This window comes from Thamnophis sirtalis, unplaced genomic scaffold (assembly GCF_051295495.1).
Source record: "Thamnophis sirtalis isolate CommonGarterSnake01/CBP01778 unplaced genomic scaffold, rThaSir2_p1.2 scaffold_5, whole genome shotgun sequence".
Classification (NCBI taxonomy): Eukaryota; Metazoa; Chordata; class Lepidosauria; order Squamata; family Natricidae; genus Thamnophis; species Thamnophis sirtalis.
The window spans coordinates 54,510,344-54,531,975 of NW_028261385.1; the positions used below are offsets into that span (position 1 = coordinate 54,510,344).

At 46.5% G+C, this 21,632-nt stretch overlaps 1 protein-coding gene across 1 annotated transcript in view; it reads right to left on the reverse strand.

Moving 5' to 3' along the window:
* LOC148045371 (maestro heat-like repeat family member 5) overlaps positions 1-13,847 on the reverse strand; it is a 29,045-nt gene extending 15,198 nt beyond the window's left edge. The window contains exons 1-7 of the mRNA XM_087715087.1: positions 13,794-13,847; positions 6,836-6,943; positions 4,749-4,865; positions 4,109-4,231; positions 3,405-3,554; positions 2,656-2,775; positions 823-902 (exon numbers count right to left, since the gene is read on the reverse strand). Coding sequence (XP_087571213.1) covers positions 823-902; positions 2,656-2,775; positions 3,405-3,554; positions 4,109-4,231; positions 4,749-4,865; positions 6,836-6,943; positions 13,794-13,847 — 752 coding nt within the window. The remainder of the gene's footprint in view (positions 1-822; positions 903-2,655; positions 2,776-3,404; positions 3,555-4,108; positions 4,232-4,748; positions 4,866-6,835; positions 6,944-13,793) is intronic.
* Between the last annotated feature and the right edge of the window lie 7,785 nt (positions 13,848-21,632).

The window sequence follows — 21,632 nt, forward strand, 5'->3', positions numbered from 1 at the left end:
GAAATATCCTAGGAAATATTGAAAAGTCAGAATATTTCCCTGGATGTGAAAAGGAAGAGAGAATAGCTCCCTGCAGCTTCCTGCCCCCACCCCCTTTATCAATGGGCCATTAAGATGACCAAGCTACTCCCTTTACATAATAAAGAATCCTCCCCTTCAGCTCCAAGTGATGGGATTAAGGCATGATGATACTGGCCCTTTACCCAATTCACCCAATGGCATCTGAGAACTCAACCAAATCTGGATTCAAAACACAGCCTAGAGAGGTGCCCCTGCATGGCCCCATGGGAGTCTGACAACCAATCAGAATACATTTGTTACACAGGAACAGGAAACAGAGGTGGGACTGAACAGGTTATAAAAAGCCTAGCAAGCCCCTCCCTCAGCCCTTCTCTTCTTCTCCACCAACATTGAAGCACGTGATCACCTTTTCTGTTGAGGACTCAAGCCATGTGCTCCTGTCCACCATTAAAACCATCTTTCCAAGCAGCCTCCATGTCTCCAATGTCTTATTCCTCACTTGGAGCCGAAACCAGAAGGACATTTCTTCCAGCAAATCAATGAAATGGAGTTTGAACTCCTGCTCTCCTGGATCTATCTATCTATCTATCCTTCCCTCCCCCTCCCTCCCTCTCTCTCTCCATCCATCGAACCATCAATCCACCCACCCACCAGAACCCTGATGTGTTCCTCAATGAAATGGAGTTTGACCCACCCCCCATGCTCTAGAGCACGGGGACTTTCCACGGAAATCCCATCACTTGGTGCAACTCCAAGTTCCTCCTCAGCTGGGGGAAAGATGAGGGTGGTGCAGGTACATACCTCATGCAGGTGATGGTGACGATGGCTTGATGGAGAATTGTGACAGACAAGGGTATCAGGGGCTCATCTTCAATGACTTCCTGAAAGGAGAAGGAAAGACGTGTAAGAAAGCTCCTGAGATGTGGCCACCATCCAGCTGGCACTATTCCCATCTCTACGCCTTTCCTGGTTGACATGGGAAGTCCTCAACTTACAACTGGTCACTTAGCCACCATTTAAAATTATGACGGATCTCTGCAGGATCCCTCTTAGAACTAAGGGGAAATTTTCATTTCCAAATAGCCATTTGTCTGAAGTGGTATAGGGTTTCCTGGCTGGACTAGAGGACCTCCAAGGTCTCTTCCAACTTTGTTCTTCTAATTCTAACACCCAAGGACTACTTATGACCCAGATTTGAAGTTCTGAGAGGCTCTTCTTCCTCAGGGATCATAGGATCATATTTTGGTCGCTTGGGAACCAGCCTGCATTGATGGCAGTTTGCAGTGTCTCCTGACCATGGTTTAAGTCAGGGATGTGTAACTAGGGCTTCACTACGACCTGTGAACTTCAACTCTCAGGACCCCTAAAGGCCAGAGAATTCTGGGAATTAAATCCACCGCTCTTAATGTTATACACTTCCACCCTCTGCTATTCTGGACATTGGCTGTGTAGTTTCTTCTAGAAAGTTTCAATGCATTTTTTTTCTTCCCCTAATTTCCCATTTCTATTTTTCATTCTACTTTATATATTAAATATTTGTCTATCTGTCTGTCTCTCTCTCTTTCTCTCTCGCTCACCATCCATATCTATCTATCTATCTATCTATCTATCTATCTATCTATCTATCTATCTATCTATCTATCTATCTATCTATCTATCTGTTGTGACCCAGCAGGAGCCGTTGGAGCTGCCACCAGACTCTGACAGCGAGGGGCCCGATAAGTCGGCTCTGGAGGATGTGGAGGACCCTGGACAGGGTTCCAACTCCAAGCAGGGCATAGAGAAGCTGATTGGCCACCAGGCGCCTGAGCCTTGGACCAGTGAGGAGGAAACAAGGGAGAGTGAGCCTGAGGTCAGCAGTGAGTTGTTCCTGGATGCTTGGCACTGAAGAGCTACTAGGCGCCAGGAACAGTTGCGCAGTTACAGGAGGTAATTGCACTCCTCTCCAGACTATAGGCTCCTCTCCAGACTATAAAAAGGACTGCTTGTACACACGACCCTCTTGCAGAAGTTAACGCATTGATTAAAAGTTGGAGAACTTTTGTAACTAGATTGGCAGGCTGGATTGCTGCCGAGGCTTGTCTGAGTCTGAGTCCTTATCTGTTGTTATGCTTGGCTTTCAGCCACCGAGGTTTTGGTGTCTTGCTAATAAAGTACATTCCATTTAAATTTGTCTTGGCATTCGTTACTGGATGGAGGAGGGGGTCAGAACTCTATCTATCTATCTATCTATCTATCTATCTATCTATCTATCTATCTATCTATCTATCTATCATCATCATCATCATCATCATCATCATCATCATCATCATCATCATCTATTTTTCTGTCAGTCAGTCAGTCAGTCAGTCAGTCTGTCTGTCTGTCTGTCTGTCTATGGATATAAAAATAAATACTAATAATAAAAACAAAGGAGTTGCCAAATTCACTTAACAACCGTGTGACTAATTTAACGGCAGTGATTCAGCTAACAACGGTGGAAAGAGAAGTCATACAATGGGGCAGAATTCACTTAACAGCTGTCCCACTTAGCAACAGAATCGTTTGGGGCCCAATTGATTAGAACTAAATTCAGTTCAAATTCTCTTTCAAACTTAAATGCGCCAGGAGCACCTGCCCCCCGTCCCCACTTACGATGATCTTGGTGACCAATTCCTGTTTCTGGGGCAGATGGAGGTCTTGCCTCCTGCTGAGGGCAGCCGCTTTGGTGACCATGATGATGGACCTCATGAAGGCTTTCTTCAGGCCTTCGTCCTGGAAAACCCAAATGGGAAGAGGGTGAGGTGAGAAGACACCAGAGGGAAGAGGGTGCATCTATTTATTTCAACCTTTACATAGCTGACAGTTTTTTCTTGAACTCCGGGGGGCTCCCAATCAAAATACCCCCTGGACATTCTGGATTCTAGTCCCGCCTTAGGCATGAGAGGCAGCTGAGAGACTTAGGGCCAATCACCAAGAGATGGAGAGTTCTAGTCCCGCCTTAGGCCTGAGAGGCAGCTGAAAGATTTAGGGCCAATCACCAAGAGATGGAGAGTTCTAGTCCCGCCTTAGGCATGAGAGGCAGCTGAAAGACTTTGGGATAATCACCAAGAGATGGAGAGTTCTAGTCCCACTATAGCCATGAAAGTCAACTGTCTGAGCCAGATCTGAATGGGAGGCATAACTGGGAGCTGGAGGTCACTTGTTTTAAACTAGATTCTCCCCAGCAACCTCTAAGAACTGCAGTCAGGTTGTCCTTGTTCACCAAAAGGGGATATTTGTAGCTCAGGGTTGAACTGTGGAGCCCTTGGTGCTCCCTGAGCTTGGTTGGTTTTTACAGACGTTTCTTATATTTTTTCACCATCAACTGCAATCCAGAGAAATTCCAGTGGAAACCAGCCTACCTTGTTCATAGTGGAGTACTGGACAAGCATTTCGGACACGATGGGTTGGATGAAATCACCCAGGTCTTCAGGGGAGGCTCCCTGGGCTGCTTGTCCATAGCAGAGGATTAATGTTGTCCTAATCCTTCTGTCAGACACATATTGTGGGTCCTGCCAGGACAAAAACGAGGGGGTCAAACTCTCTTCCAAAGCACCAGAAGACAAGACAAGAAGCCATGGATGGAAACAGATGGAGATTCTTAGTCATCCAGGTCATGGTTGTCCCAAAGGGGCTTTTTCCAAAGGCAATTGGACTTCTTTTTTTCCTTGAAGAGGTTTCGCTTCTCATCCAAGAGGCTTCTTCAGTTCTGACTTTGGTCAAAACAGAAGAAGCTTCCTGCATGAGAAGCGAAATGTCTTCAAGGACAAACAAAGTCCAAGCCCTTTGAAAAAGCACCTTTGAGTCTACTTGAGACGTTTGTTGGACAATTCATGATCTTCTCTAGACTTATAAAATGGTCCTCCAGGAGATGGAGGTGGAGAATTTCCAGCCCCACCTACAATCTCAGCGCTGGTCTCAGGTCTTTGAGATCTATGACTAGCCTGAAGAGACCAGATCGCCTGGAGCATCCATCCTTCTAAACATCTAGGACTTTCCTTCCCAGAATCCCCCAGCCTTCTTCTCTACTGAGTTTTGGACCTTGGAACCCCATCCCTTGTCTTACCTCATGGGAGTCTTCCAAGAGAGATGGTCTCTTGGGCTGTGCGATGTTACCGACCTCCCTGAGAACCAAGAGAATTTCGGGAAGATGATGGTGTGCAGCTAGGTGGATGCTCTCCGAGATTCCCTAGGCAAAGCAATGCTTGTGAATTAGGATATTTGCATTTTCTTTTTTTAATCATCCTCTTCCTCCTCCTCCTCCTCCTCCTCCTCCTCCTCCTCCTCCTCCTCCTCCTCCTCCTCCTCCTCCTCCTCCTCCTCTTTGCAAGCCCCAGGCCCTTCTACCACTGATGAAATTACCTAACTGGGTAATAAAATGTCTGCAAGAAAGCAATCAAGCACACAGAGCACCAAGGACCCCACAGACTTCTTCCTCCTACTCCAAAAACCCCACAGTTCTCCTCCTCCTCCCCTCCTTCCTTTTCTTCCTCTCCTCCCCTCCTCCTTCCTCCGCCCACTCCTTCTCCTCTCCTATTCTCTTCTCCTCCCTTCACCTCCCCTCTTCAAATCCTGTTCCCTTCTAGAACTGATGAAATGAGTTGGGTCGCAAAAGGTTTACATTTCTTGTAACCAAGCTCAGAGAGCACCAAGGACCCCACAAAGTTGCAGGTCTCAGCCCCCACAGGAAGCCCACTCCCACTCACCTCTCTGTCTGTCTCGTCTTCAAGTGAGATTGCCAGAAGCTTCTTGAGGTGATCTTTTACAAGGTCCTTCTGCTTGGTATTCCTCAATTTGAAGCCATAATATTTGTACAGGTTTATCTGAAGGTTGGAAAAAGAGTTTGTGAGTCTGAGGGAGCTCCACCCATCATCCAGGAAAAGGAAGAACAGGACAAAGGATGATCAGAAAAGGAGCAAGTGTGGTCAAGCACAGGGCCATTTCCAACTAAGCATGGCTTACCCGCCATGGCCCACTCAGTAGGGAACAAGAGTTGCACTAATAGCAGTGTTCCAATATCTCAGGGTGGCTGCAAAGAAGTGGGAGTCAACCTATTCTCCAAGGGACCAGAAGTCAGGACGAGAAGCAACGGATGGAAACTTATCAAAGAGAGAACCAACCTAGAACTAAGTAGAAACTTCTTAGTGGAAGATCTTAGTAGAAGATCTCCGAGGTCCCTTCCAACTCCCTTATTATGTAATTCTGTGACTAATCAAGGAGAACTAAGGAGGAACTTCCTAACAATGAAGACAATTAATGACTGGAACAGTTTGCCTCCAGAAGTTGTGGGTGCTTCTTCACTAGAGATTTTTAAGAAGAGATTGGACAACATTTGCCTTAAAGGGTATAGGGTTTCCTCCTTGAGCAGAAAGTTGGACTAGAAGACCTCCGAGGTCCCTTCCAACTCTCTTATTATGTTAGTCTGTGACTAATCAAGGAGAGAACCAACCTAGAACTAAGGAGGAACTTTCTAACAGTGAGAACAATTAACCAGTAGAACAGTTTGCCTCCAGAGGTTGTAGGTGCTGCATCACTTGAGGCTTTTAAGTTGAGATTGGACAACCATTTGCCTGAAATGGTAAAGGGTTTTCTGCTTGAGCAAGGGGTTGGACTAGAAGATCTCCAAGGCCCCCTTCCAAGTCTGTAATTCTAATATTCATTTGTCTGTCTAATATCGAAGCATCAAAGAAAGGATGCATAAGCATCAAAGAAAGGATGCCAAAGGAGAGACAAAATGAAACGACAAACGTTAAAATGACTTTTAACATTATTGGAAAACATTTGAATTGTTGAATTAACCCACAGCCAGTTGGCCGTGACTAGTGGGCAGTGTAGAGTTGGCTACAGGAATTTGTCCTCTTTTTTTAAACAATTTTTATTTGTTTCTGAACAAGGACAAACAAACACAAAAATAAAAATAAAAAAGCCATCTTCCATTACAAATTGTAGAAAGTGTGTCAGTTGGTTACGGTACTTCCATGCATCTCTTCCATAGTCATCACCTGCTTTTCATATCAAATCACATATTTTAAATTCACCTATATTCATGTATATTGCAATTATTATATCTCAACATTAATTTGACTATAATTGTTTTTACGTCCTTTTGTATATAATATTCAAAATCTAGAATAGGATTATATGATAATATTCCATTAAATCATCCTAAAATCATCCAATCGCAATACATCTTTATAACATATTCTAGATAAAGCTTTTAAACCTCCTCTCATAATCTCCATATATTGTTTATATAAAATATCATATTATCAAACTAATATATCTATAAAGATAATAAATGAACCTGTTTGAAGTTTATTAAAATAGCCTTGAACCCTACAGTGGCAGTATCTGAAAAATTGAAAGAATGGCCCAGCAGAAAAAAAGAAACTGTAATATTGCAAATGATTATGTTTGAAATTCAAAATCTATTAGTTGTGACAGAGAGAATTGAAGAGATTGGAGAATATGGAATACAAAACAGAAAAATCTGATGGAGAAACTGAGGATGTTTAGCAAATGAAGAAAGTGAAGGACAGAATTTGAAAGATGGAAGGACAAAATGAGCAAAGAGATAAGAAAACTGTGGATACTGACAACAAAGTGAGCGGGGTTGGCAATGGCAAGAGCGGAATATGGAAAGGGGAGATGGATGGATTGGAACTCTACCCTAGATTTCAAAGCACAGAAGAGGAAAAGAGATAAAAATTGATGGAGATAAGCAAGTTGTCCTCTTCTGACCTTTGTCTAAGACAACTGGCGCCCTAAAAGGGGAAAAGCTCAGCATATTTACCTTCTCTTTAGACAAGAAGTAGGAAGTGCTTTGTTGCCTTGAAAGCTTCTGGCTGATGGGCTGCCATCCACTCATTTTCCCCCTGGTGACTTTGTGGTCTGCAGGAATCTGCTTTGACAACAACGACAACAAGGACAACAAAAAAGAAGTTGTGAGGAAGTGAAGGAGCAGAGGAAGGAAGAGGTTTTTCTGTGTTTCCAAGGGGAGGGTTGGTCTCCCTTCTGCCTCAGGGTGCATCGGATCATTGATTCGACTTTTCTAGCTGGGACAGACACGAAGCCCCTAAGAAGGACCATCCGGATTGCATCAGCTGGAGCCAAGAGAGCTTTTGAGAGGAACAGAAGGAAAAGCTCTGCCACAAATGGTGAGATGAAGTGTCTGGATTTTTTTCCTCCGATTGGAATGGCCAGGAAGCAACCAGTCTCCAGAGGTTGGTAGTCCTTGATTTATCAACATCTACAACCTGTGAAATTGCTTCGTCGACTGATGACCCACCTTGGGGGAGGGGGAAACAGGGTCAGAGCTAGCACGCAAAAAAGTGAGGTCAGAGTTGGCTCCATTTGGATGGGATGGATATGAAGCTCCTAATAAATAACTGGATTTCTTTTGAAGGTTGGGTTGAGGCTCATGATTAATTCGGGCATCCCTCACATAGGGAACATTGTCAGTAGTACAAGGGAGTACAAGGTTTTCAGAGTGGAGGAGAAGAAGGGTTTTCTTGCAGATATTTCATGGCCCAACTAGAAAACATAATCAGAACTAGAGGGGAGTGAAGTTTGCTCTCTGTTTATACACAGTAGCTTGCCCCAAATAAGCAGGGAGCAAACATCACACTCACCAGCACTGATGATGTAGTTGCGTCATGAAATCTGTGTAACTAAAGAACCAACCAAATGTGCGCATGTGCGGGTTTGGAATGGCGACCGGGCTTTTTCGCTCCATACTAACTTGGCGAAAAAGCACCGGGAAGCCCCCAAACGGACCGCAAAATATTATTGGGAACAGTGCCTGAGAGAGCCCAAGACCTCCGGATCCCATAGGACCTGTTGAAATTCGGAGGCTCGCATTTCCATCAGAACGGCAGGCTCGCATTTCCATCAGAAGGCAGAAGGCAGGCTCGCATTTTCATCAGAAGGCAGCCCGGGCTACCCAGCTGTACGAGGACGACGGCGACGGCGGCGCGCGGCGGTGAGAGCGGCGCGCGGGCGTTCGGAGCCTGTCGGAGCCCCCCCTCACCATCTCTGGCCCCTTTGGTAGCCTTTGAAATTTGGAGGCTCGTATTTCCATCAGAACGGCAGCCCGGGCTACCCAGCTGTACGAGGACGGTGGCGACGGCGGCGCGCGGTGGTGAGAGCGGCGCGCGGGCGTTCGGAGCCTGCTCGGAGCCTCCCCTTACCATCTCTGCCCTTTTTGGTAGCCCCTGGTGCTGTTGGTGAGCCCCCTGGCCAATTACCTACTGGCCCCTGGTCCTAGCATCCATCCCAGAGCAGCGGAACAGCAGCTGCTGAGGTTGGAAGAGAAGCGTGGAGAAAACCATGGAGGAAATGGCGGCGCCAAACAGCTGACTCACAGTACAACTTTTTACATCTTCTTTCCGGCTAGCTTGCTGACTAGGCTGGAGCTGAGTGGCCGTGATTGAGATTGTGAGTCTTGGTGACTAGTGAACTGAGAGGGGTGAATTTTAATTTATTTTACTTCAAAGAAGGGGGCTGTCGGAAGTTGTTGGGGGCTGCACTGAATTTACAGACTGAATGGACGTGCTTACTATTGCCCTAGACGCCCCCCCCCCCCTCGGATCTAACTCTGCTCACTGTACTACCTGTCGCCATTTTACTATTTATCATCTGCTGCTTTGCTGTCTATTGTCGCTGTAGCCCCCTCCGGACTTTGCTCCCTGTCCATTTAACCAGTAGGAGGAGTAGGACTGTGGCCAACTGGCGGGGAGCAATAGAGGATGGCGACTACAGGGATAAGGACTGAGCCCCAAGAATACCAGCATTCCTCCTTCCATTTCCAAGAGCGGTGCAAGTTGGCCTCGAACCCTGGTCTCCAATATTGGGGCCCGCATATATCTTTGGGAAAGAGACCCTCGAATATACAGCCCGCTAATCTCCACCAGCGGGACAAGACTATACGGGTGTCGTCTATGAACTTTGGAGCCTTATATTTAATTTTGTTTGCCTGCAGCCACCTGACATATTACGTACTCTTGATTTGGTGGCGAAGGACATTTTCCCAGGACATAAGAAGGGAGAGGAGCAGACCACCGCTTCCTCCATTGTTCCCATATTATTATTATTATTATATATCATAATTGCGCAATTTTTAAATAGAATGTTGAGTGTATGGGTGCTGGCTGGAATTGAATGAATGGCCCACTTTTAGCAATTGTTACCCTTGTATTTGTGTTTTAAATTATACGTGGGAACTGTTAGAGTGGATAAATGAGTATGTTTGGCTCGGAGGACCTGCTGGGGAAGGCGGGAGGAACCGGGGGGGTTGGGGGGGCTATGGACATGGGAGTGGGTCGGAGCATAGCGGTCGTGACTGGGAGAGGCAGATACGGCGGGGACCTCAGGGCTGGCCATTACCGGGGAAGGAGGGTTCGCTACATTACAGAGATCCCTCCTTCCGGCCCTGGGAGTCCCACTCCAAGACCAGATGGCGCGGGTAGTCAGGACCCTGGTCTCAGGCTGTTGTCGCTAAATGCCAGGTCTGTTGTTCACAAAGCTCCCCTCGTCCGGGACTTAATTGTTGACGAGAGGGCAGACCTGGCATGTATTACTGAAACCTGGCTGGGCACAGAAGGAGGAGTCCCCCTTGTAGAAATGTGCCCAGAGGGATTTCAGGTGCTTCATCAGCCGAGAGCCCAGGGAAGGGGTGGCGGTGTGGCTATTGTAATCCGGGAGTCTCTGGTACCTCGTAGGGTCCCTGCTCCGGAGCTTGTCGGGTGTGAGTCTCTGCTGATAAAGTTGGACCTCAAGGGTCAAGTGGGTTTGCTGCTAACGTACCTGCCTCCCAACTGCGTTGCAGCATCCCTCCCCTCGCTCCTCGAGTCAGTAGCCGAGCTGGCAGTTGAGTTCCCCAGGCTTATAGTTCTGGGGGATTTCAACTTGCCATCGCTCGGTGAACGCTCTGATGGGGCGCAGGAGTTCATGGCTTCCATGACGGCCATGGGCTTGACCCAAGTAATTCGGGGCCCAACCCATGCAGCGGGTCACATGCTCGACCTCGTATTCCTCTCGGAGCAGTGGATGTGTGATCTTGGTCTGAGGGGTAATGAGATCATACCCCTGTCGTGGTCAGACCATTGCCTACTGAGGCTTGACTTCCGGAGGCCAAACCCCCACCATAGGGAGGAGGAACCGACCAAGTGGTTCCGCCCCAGGCGACTTATGGATCCTCTGAGGTTCCAGACGGAGCTTGGGGTTATTCCTGATACCCTCGCCCACAGTTCGGCGGAGACTCTGGCCGCCGCCTGGTACTCGGCGGCGTCGGAGTCTCTCGACCGGATTGCGCCACTACGGCCCCTCCGGGTCAGTGGATCCCGGAGAGTTCCCTGGTTCACCGAGGAACTCCGGGAGAAGAAGCGCCGGAGGAGATGCCTAGAGCACCAGTGGAGGTCCGATAGGTCCGAGGTAAGCCGAGCACTCTTAACCACCTGCACCAAGGACTATGTCCGAGCATTAAGAACCGCGAAAAGATCATATATTTCTTCCTTGGTTGCGTCCGCCGAGTCTCGCCCAGCCGCCCTGTTCAGGATAACCCGCTCCCTCCTTAATAGGAGGGAGGCGGGAAACCCCTTGCAGGGTAGGGCTGAGGATTATGCTCAATTCTTGGCGGACAAAGTAGCTCGGCTTCGATCGGACCTGGACTCCACCGCAGTAGATCCAGCTGAGACGCAGGAGGATCAATTGTTACATCAGCTCTGGGTTGAGTTCCAGGAAGTTGCCTCTGGGGATGTGGACAAGGCCATTCGAGCTGTAAGTGCCTCCACTTGTATTCTGGACCCGTGTCCCTCCTGGCTGGTGGCTAACAGCAGGGAGGTGACACATGGCTGGATCCAGGCGGTTGTCACCGCCTCCCTTCGGGAGGGGCACTTCCCCGCCGTACTTAAAACGGCGGTGGTGAGACCCCTCCTGAAGAAGCCATCGTTAGATCCAGCCATTTTAAATAACTTTCGTCCTGTCTCCAACCTTCCCTTTATTGGGAAGGTTGTTGAGAAGGTGGTGGCCTTTCAGCTCCAACGAGCCTTGGAGGAAGCTAGTTATCTTGACCCCTTCCAGTCCGGCTTCAGGCCTGGTTACAGCACAGAAACCGCTTTGGTCGCATTGACCGATGATCTCTGGAGGGCCAGAGATGGAGGCTATGCGTCCATCCTGGTTCTCCTGGACCTCTCAGCGGCTTTCGATACCATCGACCATGGTATCCTTCTGCGACGTCTCCGGGAGGTGGGAGTGGGAGGCACTGTTTTGCGGTGGTTCTCCTCCTACCTCTCGGACAGGTCGCAGTCGGTGTTGGTTGGGGGGCAGAGATCGTCCCTGAGGCCCCTAACATGTGGGGTACCCCAGGGTTCGGTCCTGTCACCCCTACTATTTAACATATACATGAAACCGCTGGGCGAGATCATTCGGAGGCACGGGATAAAATACCATCAATATGCGGACGATACACAATTGTATTTGTCCGCCCCGTGCCAACTCAATGAAGCGGTGGACGTGATGAACCAGGGTCTGGAGGCCGTTAAGAACTGGATGAGTGCTAACAAACTGGTACTCAACCCGGATAAGACCGAGTGGCTGTTGTGTTTCCCCCCCAATAATTTGGCTGATATACCAACGCTTAGGCTGGGGGGTCAAATTTTATACCCCTCAGATAGGGTCCGCAACTTAGGAGTCCTCCTGGATCCACAGCTGACTTTTGATCACCAGCTGTCGGCTGTGACCAGGGGGGCATTTGCCCAGGTTCGCCTGGTCCGCCAGTTGCGGCCCTACTTAGATAGGGGGGCGCTCACGACAGTCACTCGAGCCCTTGTGATCTCTAGACTGGAATACTGCAATGGGCTCTACATGGGGTTGCCCCTGAGGTGCATCCGGCGACTACAGCTAGTCCAAAATGCAGCCGCGCGAGTGATAGTGGGTGCACCACGGTTCGCCCACGTTACACCTATCCTCCGCGAGCTGCACTGGCTACCTGTTGGTCTCCGGGTGCGCTTCAGGATATTGATGACCATCTTTAAAGCACTCCATGGTAGTGGATCTGGGTACTTGAGAGACCGCCTTCTGCCGATTACCTCCCTAAATCGACCAATTAGATCGCACAGACTGGGCCTCCTCCGAATCCCATCTGCCAGTCAATGTCGACTGGCGACCACGCGGAGGAGGGCCTTTTCTGTTGCTGCCCCGACCCTGTGGAATGAGCTCCCCATGGAGATCCGCACCCTCACCACTATCCAGACCTTCCGCGCAGCCCTCAAGATCTGGCTCTCCCAGCAGGCCTGGGGATAGGTTCCTAATTACCCGCCCGAGTGTTTGATTGTTGAATGAAAGTTGGGTTTTTTACTATTTTTCTGTTGTTCACATATTGTTTGTTTTGACCTTGCACTTCCCCTTCCTTGTGGTTGTAAGCCGCCCTGAGTCCCCTCAGGGAAAAGGGCGGCATATAAATCTCAATAAATACCTAAATACCTAAATACCAAGTCCAGGGAGCACCAAGGGCCCCATCTTCTTCTTCCTAGCGTATTCCCACAGGTGCAGGGTCCAGTTTTGGATCATTGAGGGCCACTTAGCTCCGTCACCTGCATCACCTGGGAGAAGGCCTGCAGCTTCCGTATTTTTGTTGATGGCCTCTTGCCATCCTTATTTTGGATGCCCACAAGGTCACCAGTCACTGACTTCTAGTTGGTTGGCAGCCTTGGCCACAGTGGAAGGTGCTGCTCTCGGGACGTGTCCTTATCAGCAGAGTCAGACTTCTCTCATCTTCTCTGTAATTGGTGCCACACCAAAATGTGGTCAAATGCTGTCATGTGTGATGTGGTCAGAAAGGGAGGTGCCCGATATCCAAGGGATCATTTGCATTTCCATGGCATGGAGAGAGACTTTGCTCCCTCCTGTTGCTGCCCAGCATTCAGGGCCATACAGTGCAACAGGAGGATGGTTCTCTTGTAGATCTTAGATTCAAGACGGGTTGGCATCTGTGTGTCCAGTAACACATCAGTGAGTTCTTGCCAATGCATCCAGACTGCACTCATCCTTGCTTGCACCTTGCCATTAATGTTCCCTTTTGTTGTGGCACTCCAGTGGAGCTGGCAATAGGGTGGGACAATGAGAAGGTTGGAGAAGAATATGGGTCAGTCCTGGGGACTGAGGGAAGCTCAGACAAGGGCTTAGGGATTCAGTTGGTTGGCTGTTTCAAGAGTGGGAAGTTCTGTTTGTGACTATAAGAGACTCCGTGCCAAGTGTTGCCTTGCCCTGTGTTTGGAAACTGATTTTCTGGCAGCTCTCCAAGCGAGATAAGGTTCGTGTAGATAAATATTCCTCTGAAAGACTGTTTGCCAAGCCTGGCTGACTCTCAATGAAAGGAATTCACAGTTGTGACCAAGACTCTACTTCTTGCTTTTTAAGGAAACCTGGGTCAGAAGACCTTTGCCTTGGAGGTGGGATCCCAGATATGCAAAAATCTCCACCTTCTTTGGGTTTTCTCCATGGATTGGGAGCGTTCCAGGGCTGGTGACAGACTCTAAGGATCGCATTGTCCTGATGTTCAGGAGAAGTCTGAAATGGTTGAGGCGATCATTCCATGGTCCTTCCATGCTCCTCCCACCAAGGGCCCCATCGTACAGCCACTTCTCCAGAACCACCTTTGTCTACTTTGGGGGTCAGTTATCTCCATCGTGGCAGCAGTGGCTTCCGCAATCTCTCCACAAAGGACTTCCGGGACCCCAGTGACCCCTGCTTACCTGGAGAGGATGAAGATGTTCCAAGATGGTATCCAAAATTTCTGCCTCCTCCATCGAGTCCAATATTTCTTTCTTCTGTCTGCATTTGAACCACCGCTTTCTTGCCCATAAATATTGGAAATGTTCATCCGAGAGTTCTGGGAAGGAGACACAGGATGAGATCGAGGGGCAATTGGGCAGGAGGAGCCTTCTTGAAGGGAAGAGGTTCAGGTTTAGGTTTAGGTTTATTAGATTTATATGCCGCCCTTCTCCCAAGGACTCAGGGCGGCGTACAACATTAAAAGAAACACATAATACCAAAGTTAAAACAATTTTAAATAGAATATCCCAAACCCAATTAAAATTGACAATGACATTTTTTTAAAAAAAAATTGAATTAAAATTAACAGTGATCAATAATTTATCTTGTTTTGTTCAGGAGAGGTTGGCTTGCTGGAAAAGCCAACTTTTTAGGGCGCGTCAGAAGAACTGGAGGTCGGGGATTATACGAAGCTCCGGGGGCAGCTCATTCCAGAGGAAAGGCGCTCCACAGAGAAGACTCTCCTCCTGGAGGTCACTAGCCGACACTCTGGCTGATGGCACCCTGAGGAGGCCAACTCTGTGGGATCGCAATGGACGGTGGGAGGCTACCGGTGGCAGTAGGTGGTCTCTAGGTATCCTGAGCCTAAGCCATGGAGCGCTTTAAAGGTCATAATTAGTACCTTGAATCGCACCTGTAAGACAAGCGGCAACCAGTGCAGTCTGCCTAAAAGGGGTGTAATATGGGAGCACCTAGGTGCCCCCATGATACTCCGCGGAGCCGCATTCTGGACCAGTTGAAGCTTCCGGGTGCTCTTCAAGGGCAGCCCCATGTAGAGAGCGTTATAGTAGTCCAAGCGAGAAAGGACGAGGGCACGAGTGACTGTGCACAAAGCATCCCGATCCAGGAAGGGGCGCAACTCTCAAGAGCTGAGAGGGTCTCCGCCATTTCTTCCCTGCCTGATGAAGGACAGTGGCAGGATTTGGGTTTCGCTCATGTAGAGGAAAGAAGGGCGGTGTGTGTGTGTGTGTGTGTGTGTGTGTGTGTGTGTGTGTGTGTGTGTGAGAGAGAGAGAGAGAGAGAGAGAGAGAGAGAGAGAGAGAGAGAGAGAGAGAGAGAGAGACATGAGAGGAGTCTTCCAGTATTTGAGCGGCTGGAACAAAGAGGACGGGGTCCACATATTTTCCAAAGCACCTGAAGGCAGAAAAAGGAGCAATGGATGGAAACTAATCAAGGGAGAGAAGAAACTTGGAATTAAGGAGAAACTTCCTAACAGTGAGGACAGCCAACCAGTAGAACAGCCTGCCACCAGAAGTTGTGGGTGCTTCATCACTGGAGGCTTTTGAGAAGAGACTGGACAGTCACTTGTCTGTTATGGTGTAGGGACTCCCGCTTGAGCAGGAGGTTGGACTTGAAGACCTTCAAGGTCCCTTCTGGCTCTGTTCTGATAGATGGATGGATGGATGGATGGATTGATTGATTGATTGGTTGGTTGATAGGGTGGGATGGGCTGATGTGATAGGAGAAGGTTGGTTCCAGAAGTAGCCCAGCCCTGTAGCATAGATACCTGGATATAAAGATAGGATGGCATCTTGGGAGCGTTTTCTCCCCTGGTCAAGGCTGCTGCTCCGACCCTTTTCCCACTCAGGCCCTCTTGGGAGGGAAGGAGGCTCCTTCTGGCCATGCTTGACCTCCATCTGAGCACCCTTCGGAGGGGTCTTCACAGTTCCTTTCTTGGCCAAATCAGGCAGCCCCAGTGATGGAAGCTGCACTTTCTTCCTGGGCTCCTTTGGAGCTGGAGAAGATTTCATCAGCAGAGGCAGGACCTGTGTGGCTCGCTGAGCAGCTGAAGAAGTGGATGGGTGGGAGCCCGAGAATTGGGCTCTCTGGTCCGACCGCTGCGGGTCATTATTAGTGATCTGAGGACGGGCCTTCTGGCTGTCCTTCTTCAGGCAGGGCAACTTGTTCAGCCTGTGAGACATCCTGCCGTAAAGAATGATTGCTAGACCTGGAAACAGATCCTATCAACAAAAGAGAAAGTTTGTAACTCCAAAGTGTTCATTGGTGGTTCTGTCTGTCTATCTGTCTGTCTGTCTGTCTGTATCTATCTATCTATCTATCTATCTATCTATCTATCTATCTATCTATCTATCAATCATCTATCTATCTATCTATCTATCTATCTATCTATCTATCTATCTATCTATCTATCTATCTATCTATCTATCTCCTATCTACCTATCTACATGTTCTTCCCTGGTCAACTCAGAAAGCTCCGACTGCCCAAGGAGCTTCTGATTCTACAGAGGAATTCTTGTCCTTTTTACCTCTACAACTGTCTGTTTTGGCACCGCAACCAAACTAAAACTCCTCTAGAGAGAGAAGACGGAGAGTGAGCGACAGGCAGCAGAGAGAAAGCAGAGCTGCTTAACTCAAGGCTCCAAAGCTCTCCTCTCCTCCCTTGGGCCTTTCCCAGTCTGCCCTCAGGGGCCATGACATCACTGCATCCTTTATGTCTCATGGGGACAGCTGAGGCCATGACTCCAGGGGCCTCCCACTCCCCCAGGTGACAGGGGTGGGATATGGAGGGTCCCCTTGATCACATTGGTCATATCATGTGGAGCAAAGCCAGGAGTCTCCTATGGAATGACCCAATGGGAGGGAGGGAGGGAGGCTCTCCACCTGCTGGATCTCCAAAAACCCCAACCAAGATTATGGCTGATCCACTTTATTCTTACATGGTACATGATATATGATGCAGGATACAGGATTCATGATATATGATATATGACATTATGTGATGTGATGTTACATTATCTTATATGATATTTTGTCGTCTGGCTTATAACAGTTTGTTTCATGACAGTTCAAGTCTACAACGGCACTGAACAAAGTGACTTATGACTGTTTTTCACACTTATGACCGTTACGGCATCTCCACAGTCATATGATCAAAATTCAGATGCTTGGTAACTGACTCACATTTATGACGGTCGCGCTGTCCCAGGAGGGACGTGATCCCATTTTGTGACCTTCTCACCAGCAAAGTCGATGGGGAAGCTGGATTCATTTCACAACCACGTGACTAACTTACAGAACAGAACAGAATAAAGCTGGAAGGGACCTTGGAGGTCCTCTAGTCCAGCCCCTGATCAAGCAGGAGAAGCTACACTATTTCCTGATAAGGGGCTCTCTAGTTTCTTCTTGAAAGCCTCCAGTGATGGAGCTCCCACGATTCCTGAAGGCAGCTATTCCAGGGGTTAATTTTCCTCACTGTCCGGAAGTTTCTCCTTAATTCCACTCTAGGGATTCACTTAACAAAGGTGGCAAGAAAGGTTGTAAAATGGGGCAACACTCACTTAACAATCGTCTCGCTTAGCAACAAAAGTTTTGGACCCGACTGGGGTCGCAGGTCAAAGATTCCCTGTATTTTAGTTTCCTTGCAGACCTTCCAGAATCTCTTCTTTGTGAGATGGACAACTAGTTAACTTAGATGAAGAAAGAAATAAAATTGTTGTGAAGTTTTTTGTCATTCAATGCAGCTTCTGGTTCCAGAGCGGAGTTTGCTTCAGTGGCTTTAGACACCAGCAGCTTTTCCATTTCGGAGTTTCTTGACCTCTTCCGCTTTGAACGACCTTCGTGGCTTCAGATCTCCCTGGAATCAGTTTTGCACCTAACAATTCCTTCTTTCTTATGGGGTTACAGGGCATATCAAGGCATCTGCGGTTTCTCCAGAGATTTGAGCTGCCCTTCACTTGCTGGACGTTTCCTGGATTGGACAAAAACAGTTTCATTACTGAAAAAGACTTTATGCACGAAATAAAAGATAATAAGTCAAACAACAATATGAGATGATGTTACATTCAGAGTCCCAATGTCTGTTAAAGAAATACCTTATTAAAAATGGATATCTTCAATGCTCTCGCTGAACACAGTTATCTGCTGTTATCATGAGTCACAGCTATTGTCTTAATCAGAATAAACTTTGAACTGAACGGAATTCTCCAATTATTTCAAAACAACTGACTTGAAAGGGACTTTGTAGGTCTTCTAGTCCAACCCTTAGCTCAGGCAGGTGACCTTATATCACTTCAGACAAATGGTTGTCCAACCTCTTCTTTAAAACTTCCAGAGTTGGAGCAACCACAAGTTATGAAGACTGGTTGTCCCACTGCTTGATTGTTCTGACTCTCTGGGTATTTCTCCTTAATTGCAGCTTGCTTCTCTCCTTCATTAGTTTCCATCCATTTAAGAAGAGACTAGACAGTCACTTCTCTGAAATGGTACAGCTCCGTGATGGTAAACCTATGGCCCACGTGCCAGAGGTGTCATGCAGAGCCCAAGCTGTCTCCTCAGTTCAGCTCCGGCACCGCTCGCCGCCCGTTGGCCAACTGGTGTTCAGGTCCCTGCCGCACATGTGCAGGAGATGGGGTGCATGGGGGGGGGCACGTATGCAAGCACAGGAAGCGTGCCTCTTGCTGTGGGATCGCATGGACATTGCATTTAGAGGGTTTGGGTGCACATGTGCGCATTCATGCCAATTCACACGCACATTGGGCACTCAGTCCGGAAAAGGTTAGCCATCACTGGTATAGGTCCTCCTGCTTGACCAGGGGGCTGGACTAGAAGACCCCCAAGGTCCTCTTCTCTTCTCTTCCATTTCCATTTCCATCTCCATCTCCATCTCCATCTCCATCTCCATCTCCATCTCCATCTCCATCTCCATCTCCATCTCCATCTCCATCTCCATTCTTATTCTTATTCTTATTCTTATTCTTATTCTTATTCTTATTCTTATTCTTATTCTTATTCTTATTCTTATTCTTATTCTTATTCTTATTCTTATTCTTATTCTTATTCTTATTCTTATTCTTATTCTTATTCTTATTCTTATTATTCTATTCTTATTCTATTCTTTCTATTCTATTCCATTTCTATTTCTATGCTATGTTATGTTATTTCTTTTTCTATTCTCTTCTATTCTATTTGAATTCTATTCTATGCTATTCTATTTCTATTCTATTCTAATTTCTATGTCTATGTCTGTAGGGATTAGGATCCCGAGGCTGAAGATGAAAGAATGTAATCCACCCACGGATAGCTAAACCAACAAAAGTTTATTGAACAAAGCATTCCATAGATAGCAGAATCAACAGCAAAATTATTAATCATGGAACATCATTCTTATAGTGTTTGCAGCTTCTTTAGTTCTACCTACTTTGCGTGTTATATCATTATTGGCTAACAAGTCTCCAAGGCACAACAATTGGTTAGGCCTTACATCATTGGTGTTCGTGAGAATGTGCATGTTGTTGCAGCTGAATGAATCAAGTGTTATCATTCAAATGAATAAAATGTTGCAAGTTATACTTTGTTTCATCATCCCGTGTCCTTCATGCCTGGGAACACGCTGCAAGCAAAGAATAGCTGACAAGCAAATATTTTCTGCAGATTGCCGCACTTTGTACTTACACGTGTAACCTCAGTTCTAAGGACCATCCAGATGATTCACTGTAAAAACCCTACATATGTCTATTCCATTCTATTCCTATTCCTATTCCATGGTATGCTATGCTATGCTGTTCTTTGTTTCTTTTTCCTGCCTTCAGACACTTTGGAGAATAGCTTGACTCCCTTTTCTTTGGGACAGCCCCTGAGATATTGGAAGACTGCTTTCATGTCACCACTGGTCCGTCTTTTCATTAAACTAACATCTTAAAAATCATATTCTGTGTTAAGGTTGTGGGTAAATAGAAAGCCAATCAACATTACCCAAACACACCACTCAACCAATGGGAAGGCACCACATAAGTATGAAGCATAGAATAATCTGAAGCATATATTCTGGTAGAGAGAAGTTCCCTGAAGATGGGCTCCAGCAGGCGTCCTCAGAAGACTGGACTTTCTGGTTTTTTCTTTGAAGACATTTGGCTTCTCATTCAAGAAGTTTCTTCAGTTCTCTTGGAGGTGAAGCGAAACATTTTCAAAGAAAAACCAAGAGAGTCCTGTTGCCTCTTGAAAAAGCACCTTTGGGAAGAAGGCGGGGCTTAGCAGTGAGAAGACGGAGTTTCAGGCCATTCCTGAAATTCCCCTATTCCGGAAGAATTGGACGGGTCGTTTTCGATCCTAGCTGTCCTGGAGGGACAGTGAAGGCTTGGGGAGATCCAGTGACCTCAGAGACGTTTGCAGGTCTCGGGGGCGGGGGGGGGGGGGGGCTCAGAACTTAACCCCTTTTGCCAACCCTTTCTGGATTAGCTGTATGCTAACCGAAACTGCAGGTAGCCCCTAAGAATGGTAGAAGTGATTCCAACTGGTAAACTGATTTTATTACTCAAAGAGAGATGGTCCGCATTAAAATCTAAGCTAATTGAAACCAAAGAACAGAAGAATCTAGCGGCGAATTGGTTTTTTTAATGGATTTATGGCTGGTGGTTACCCTATTTCTTTAATGTTTTGAATGCTGTTTACGTGGATAAAGGAAAGTTTACTTTACTTCAACACTCCCGCAGGCTCTCTCTTTAAGTGGGCTGTAAACCAATTTACTTTAATTTGGCTTCTTATAACTTGACACTTTTACTGCTTGGCTGTGTTGGTCTAAGATCAGATAAGACTGCATAGCTCTCAGCGTGTCTTTACTTGCGAATATTTTCTGCATCACATCATGGCGTCTGTACTTGCTTCAAGTGATTCATTTCAAGTGATTTTTTCCGCTTTTCAAAAGTTGTTTGATACGTATGAAAAATTTTCAGAAAAATCTGAAAAAAAACTGGACTATCTCTTGTCTTTAACATCAAAATATGAAAGAAAGAGTGAGAGCGTTGAATGTTTGAGTGCTCCTGAAATTCAAATGAAGAATGTCAGAAAGGAAGTCTCTCAATTGCTGACACGTCGGGCGTCTGGTCTATTTCGGAGGCAGAAAGGGAAAGAGATACAACGCGTGAAAGAGGGGCGGCTATACAAAAAATTTATCTTAAAAGACAGATTGCAGGAGGAATGAGAAGCATAAAAGAATCAATACTTTATGAAACATTATTTGCAGAATTTTTGATACCACCCTTGAAAATCAAAAACAAATTGAGTGGAACAAGCCAAGGACAACGTTATTACACCAAAGGCACCCTAAGCAAAAAGGTGCGAAGATACTTCTGTTTGGACTTGCTTATAAAAACGTTTGGGGAATTTGTTTTAAGAATGGTGATAGGGCTAAGGAAGTTTTGCTATTGGAGAGACATAGGCTGATAGATTGAAGAATACAATTGAAAATTAGCTAAATCTAATTACTCTTATTTGTAATAGATATAGCTGAATAATAATTGATATTGATAGTAATGTATATAATGTGGAGTTGATATGATAAATAATAATTGGATATGAGAAAGGAAGGTTGGAAATATTTGTGGACTATATACAAAGGTTATTAATCACAATAATTATCACTATTAAAAAATAAAATAAAATATATACAGTTAGATGTTAATTAATATGGGGAAAATGTTATGATATATGATATAACTACATAAAGAAGGGAGAATGATAATAAACTATACTGCATGGAAGATGGACTTTTTGGTACTAAATATTATGGATGTTCAGCTAAAATAAGATACGAGGATTTGATGTTAATCGAGGATTCTACAAGCAAGTAAATGAAATGTCAGCAGGTGTTATGGATTAATTCTTTGGCATAGTTAAGGTTGAAGGATGTTTAAATAACTGTAGTCAACTAAAAGTGGAAGTATGATGATGTTAATATGGTAAACATTTGAGTTAAGATATTTGAATTAATATGAATTAATGGAAGAGATGCACCAAAACATGTT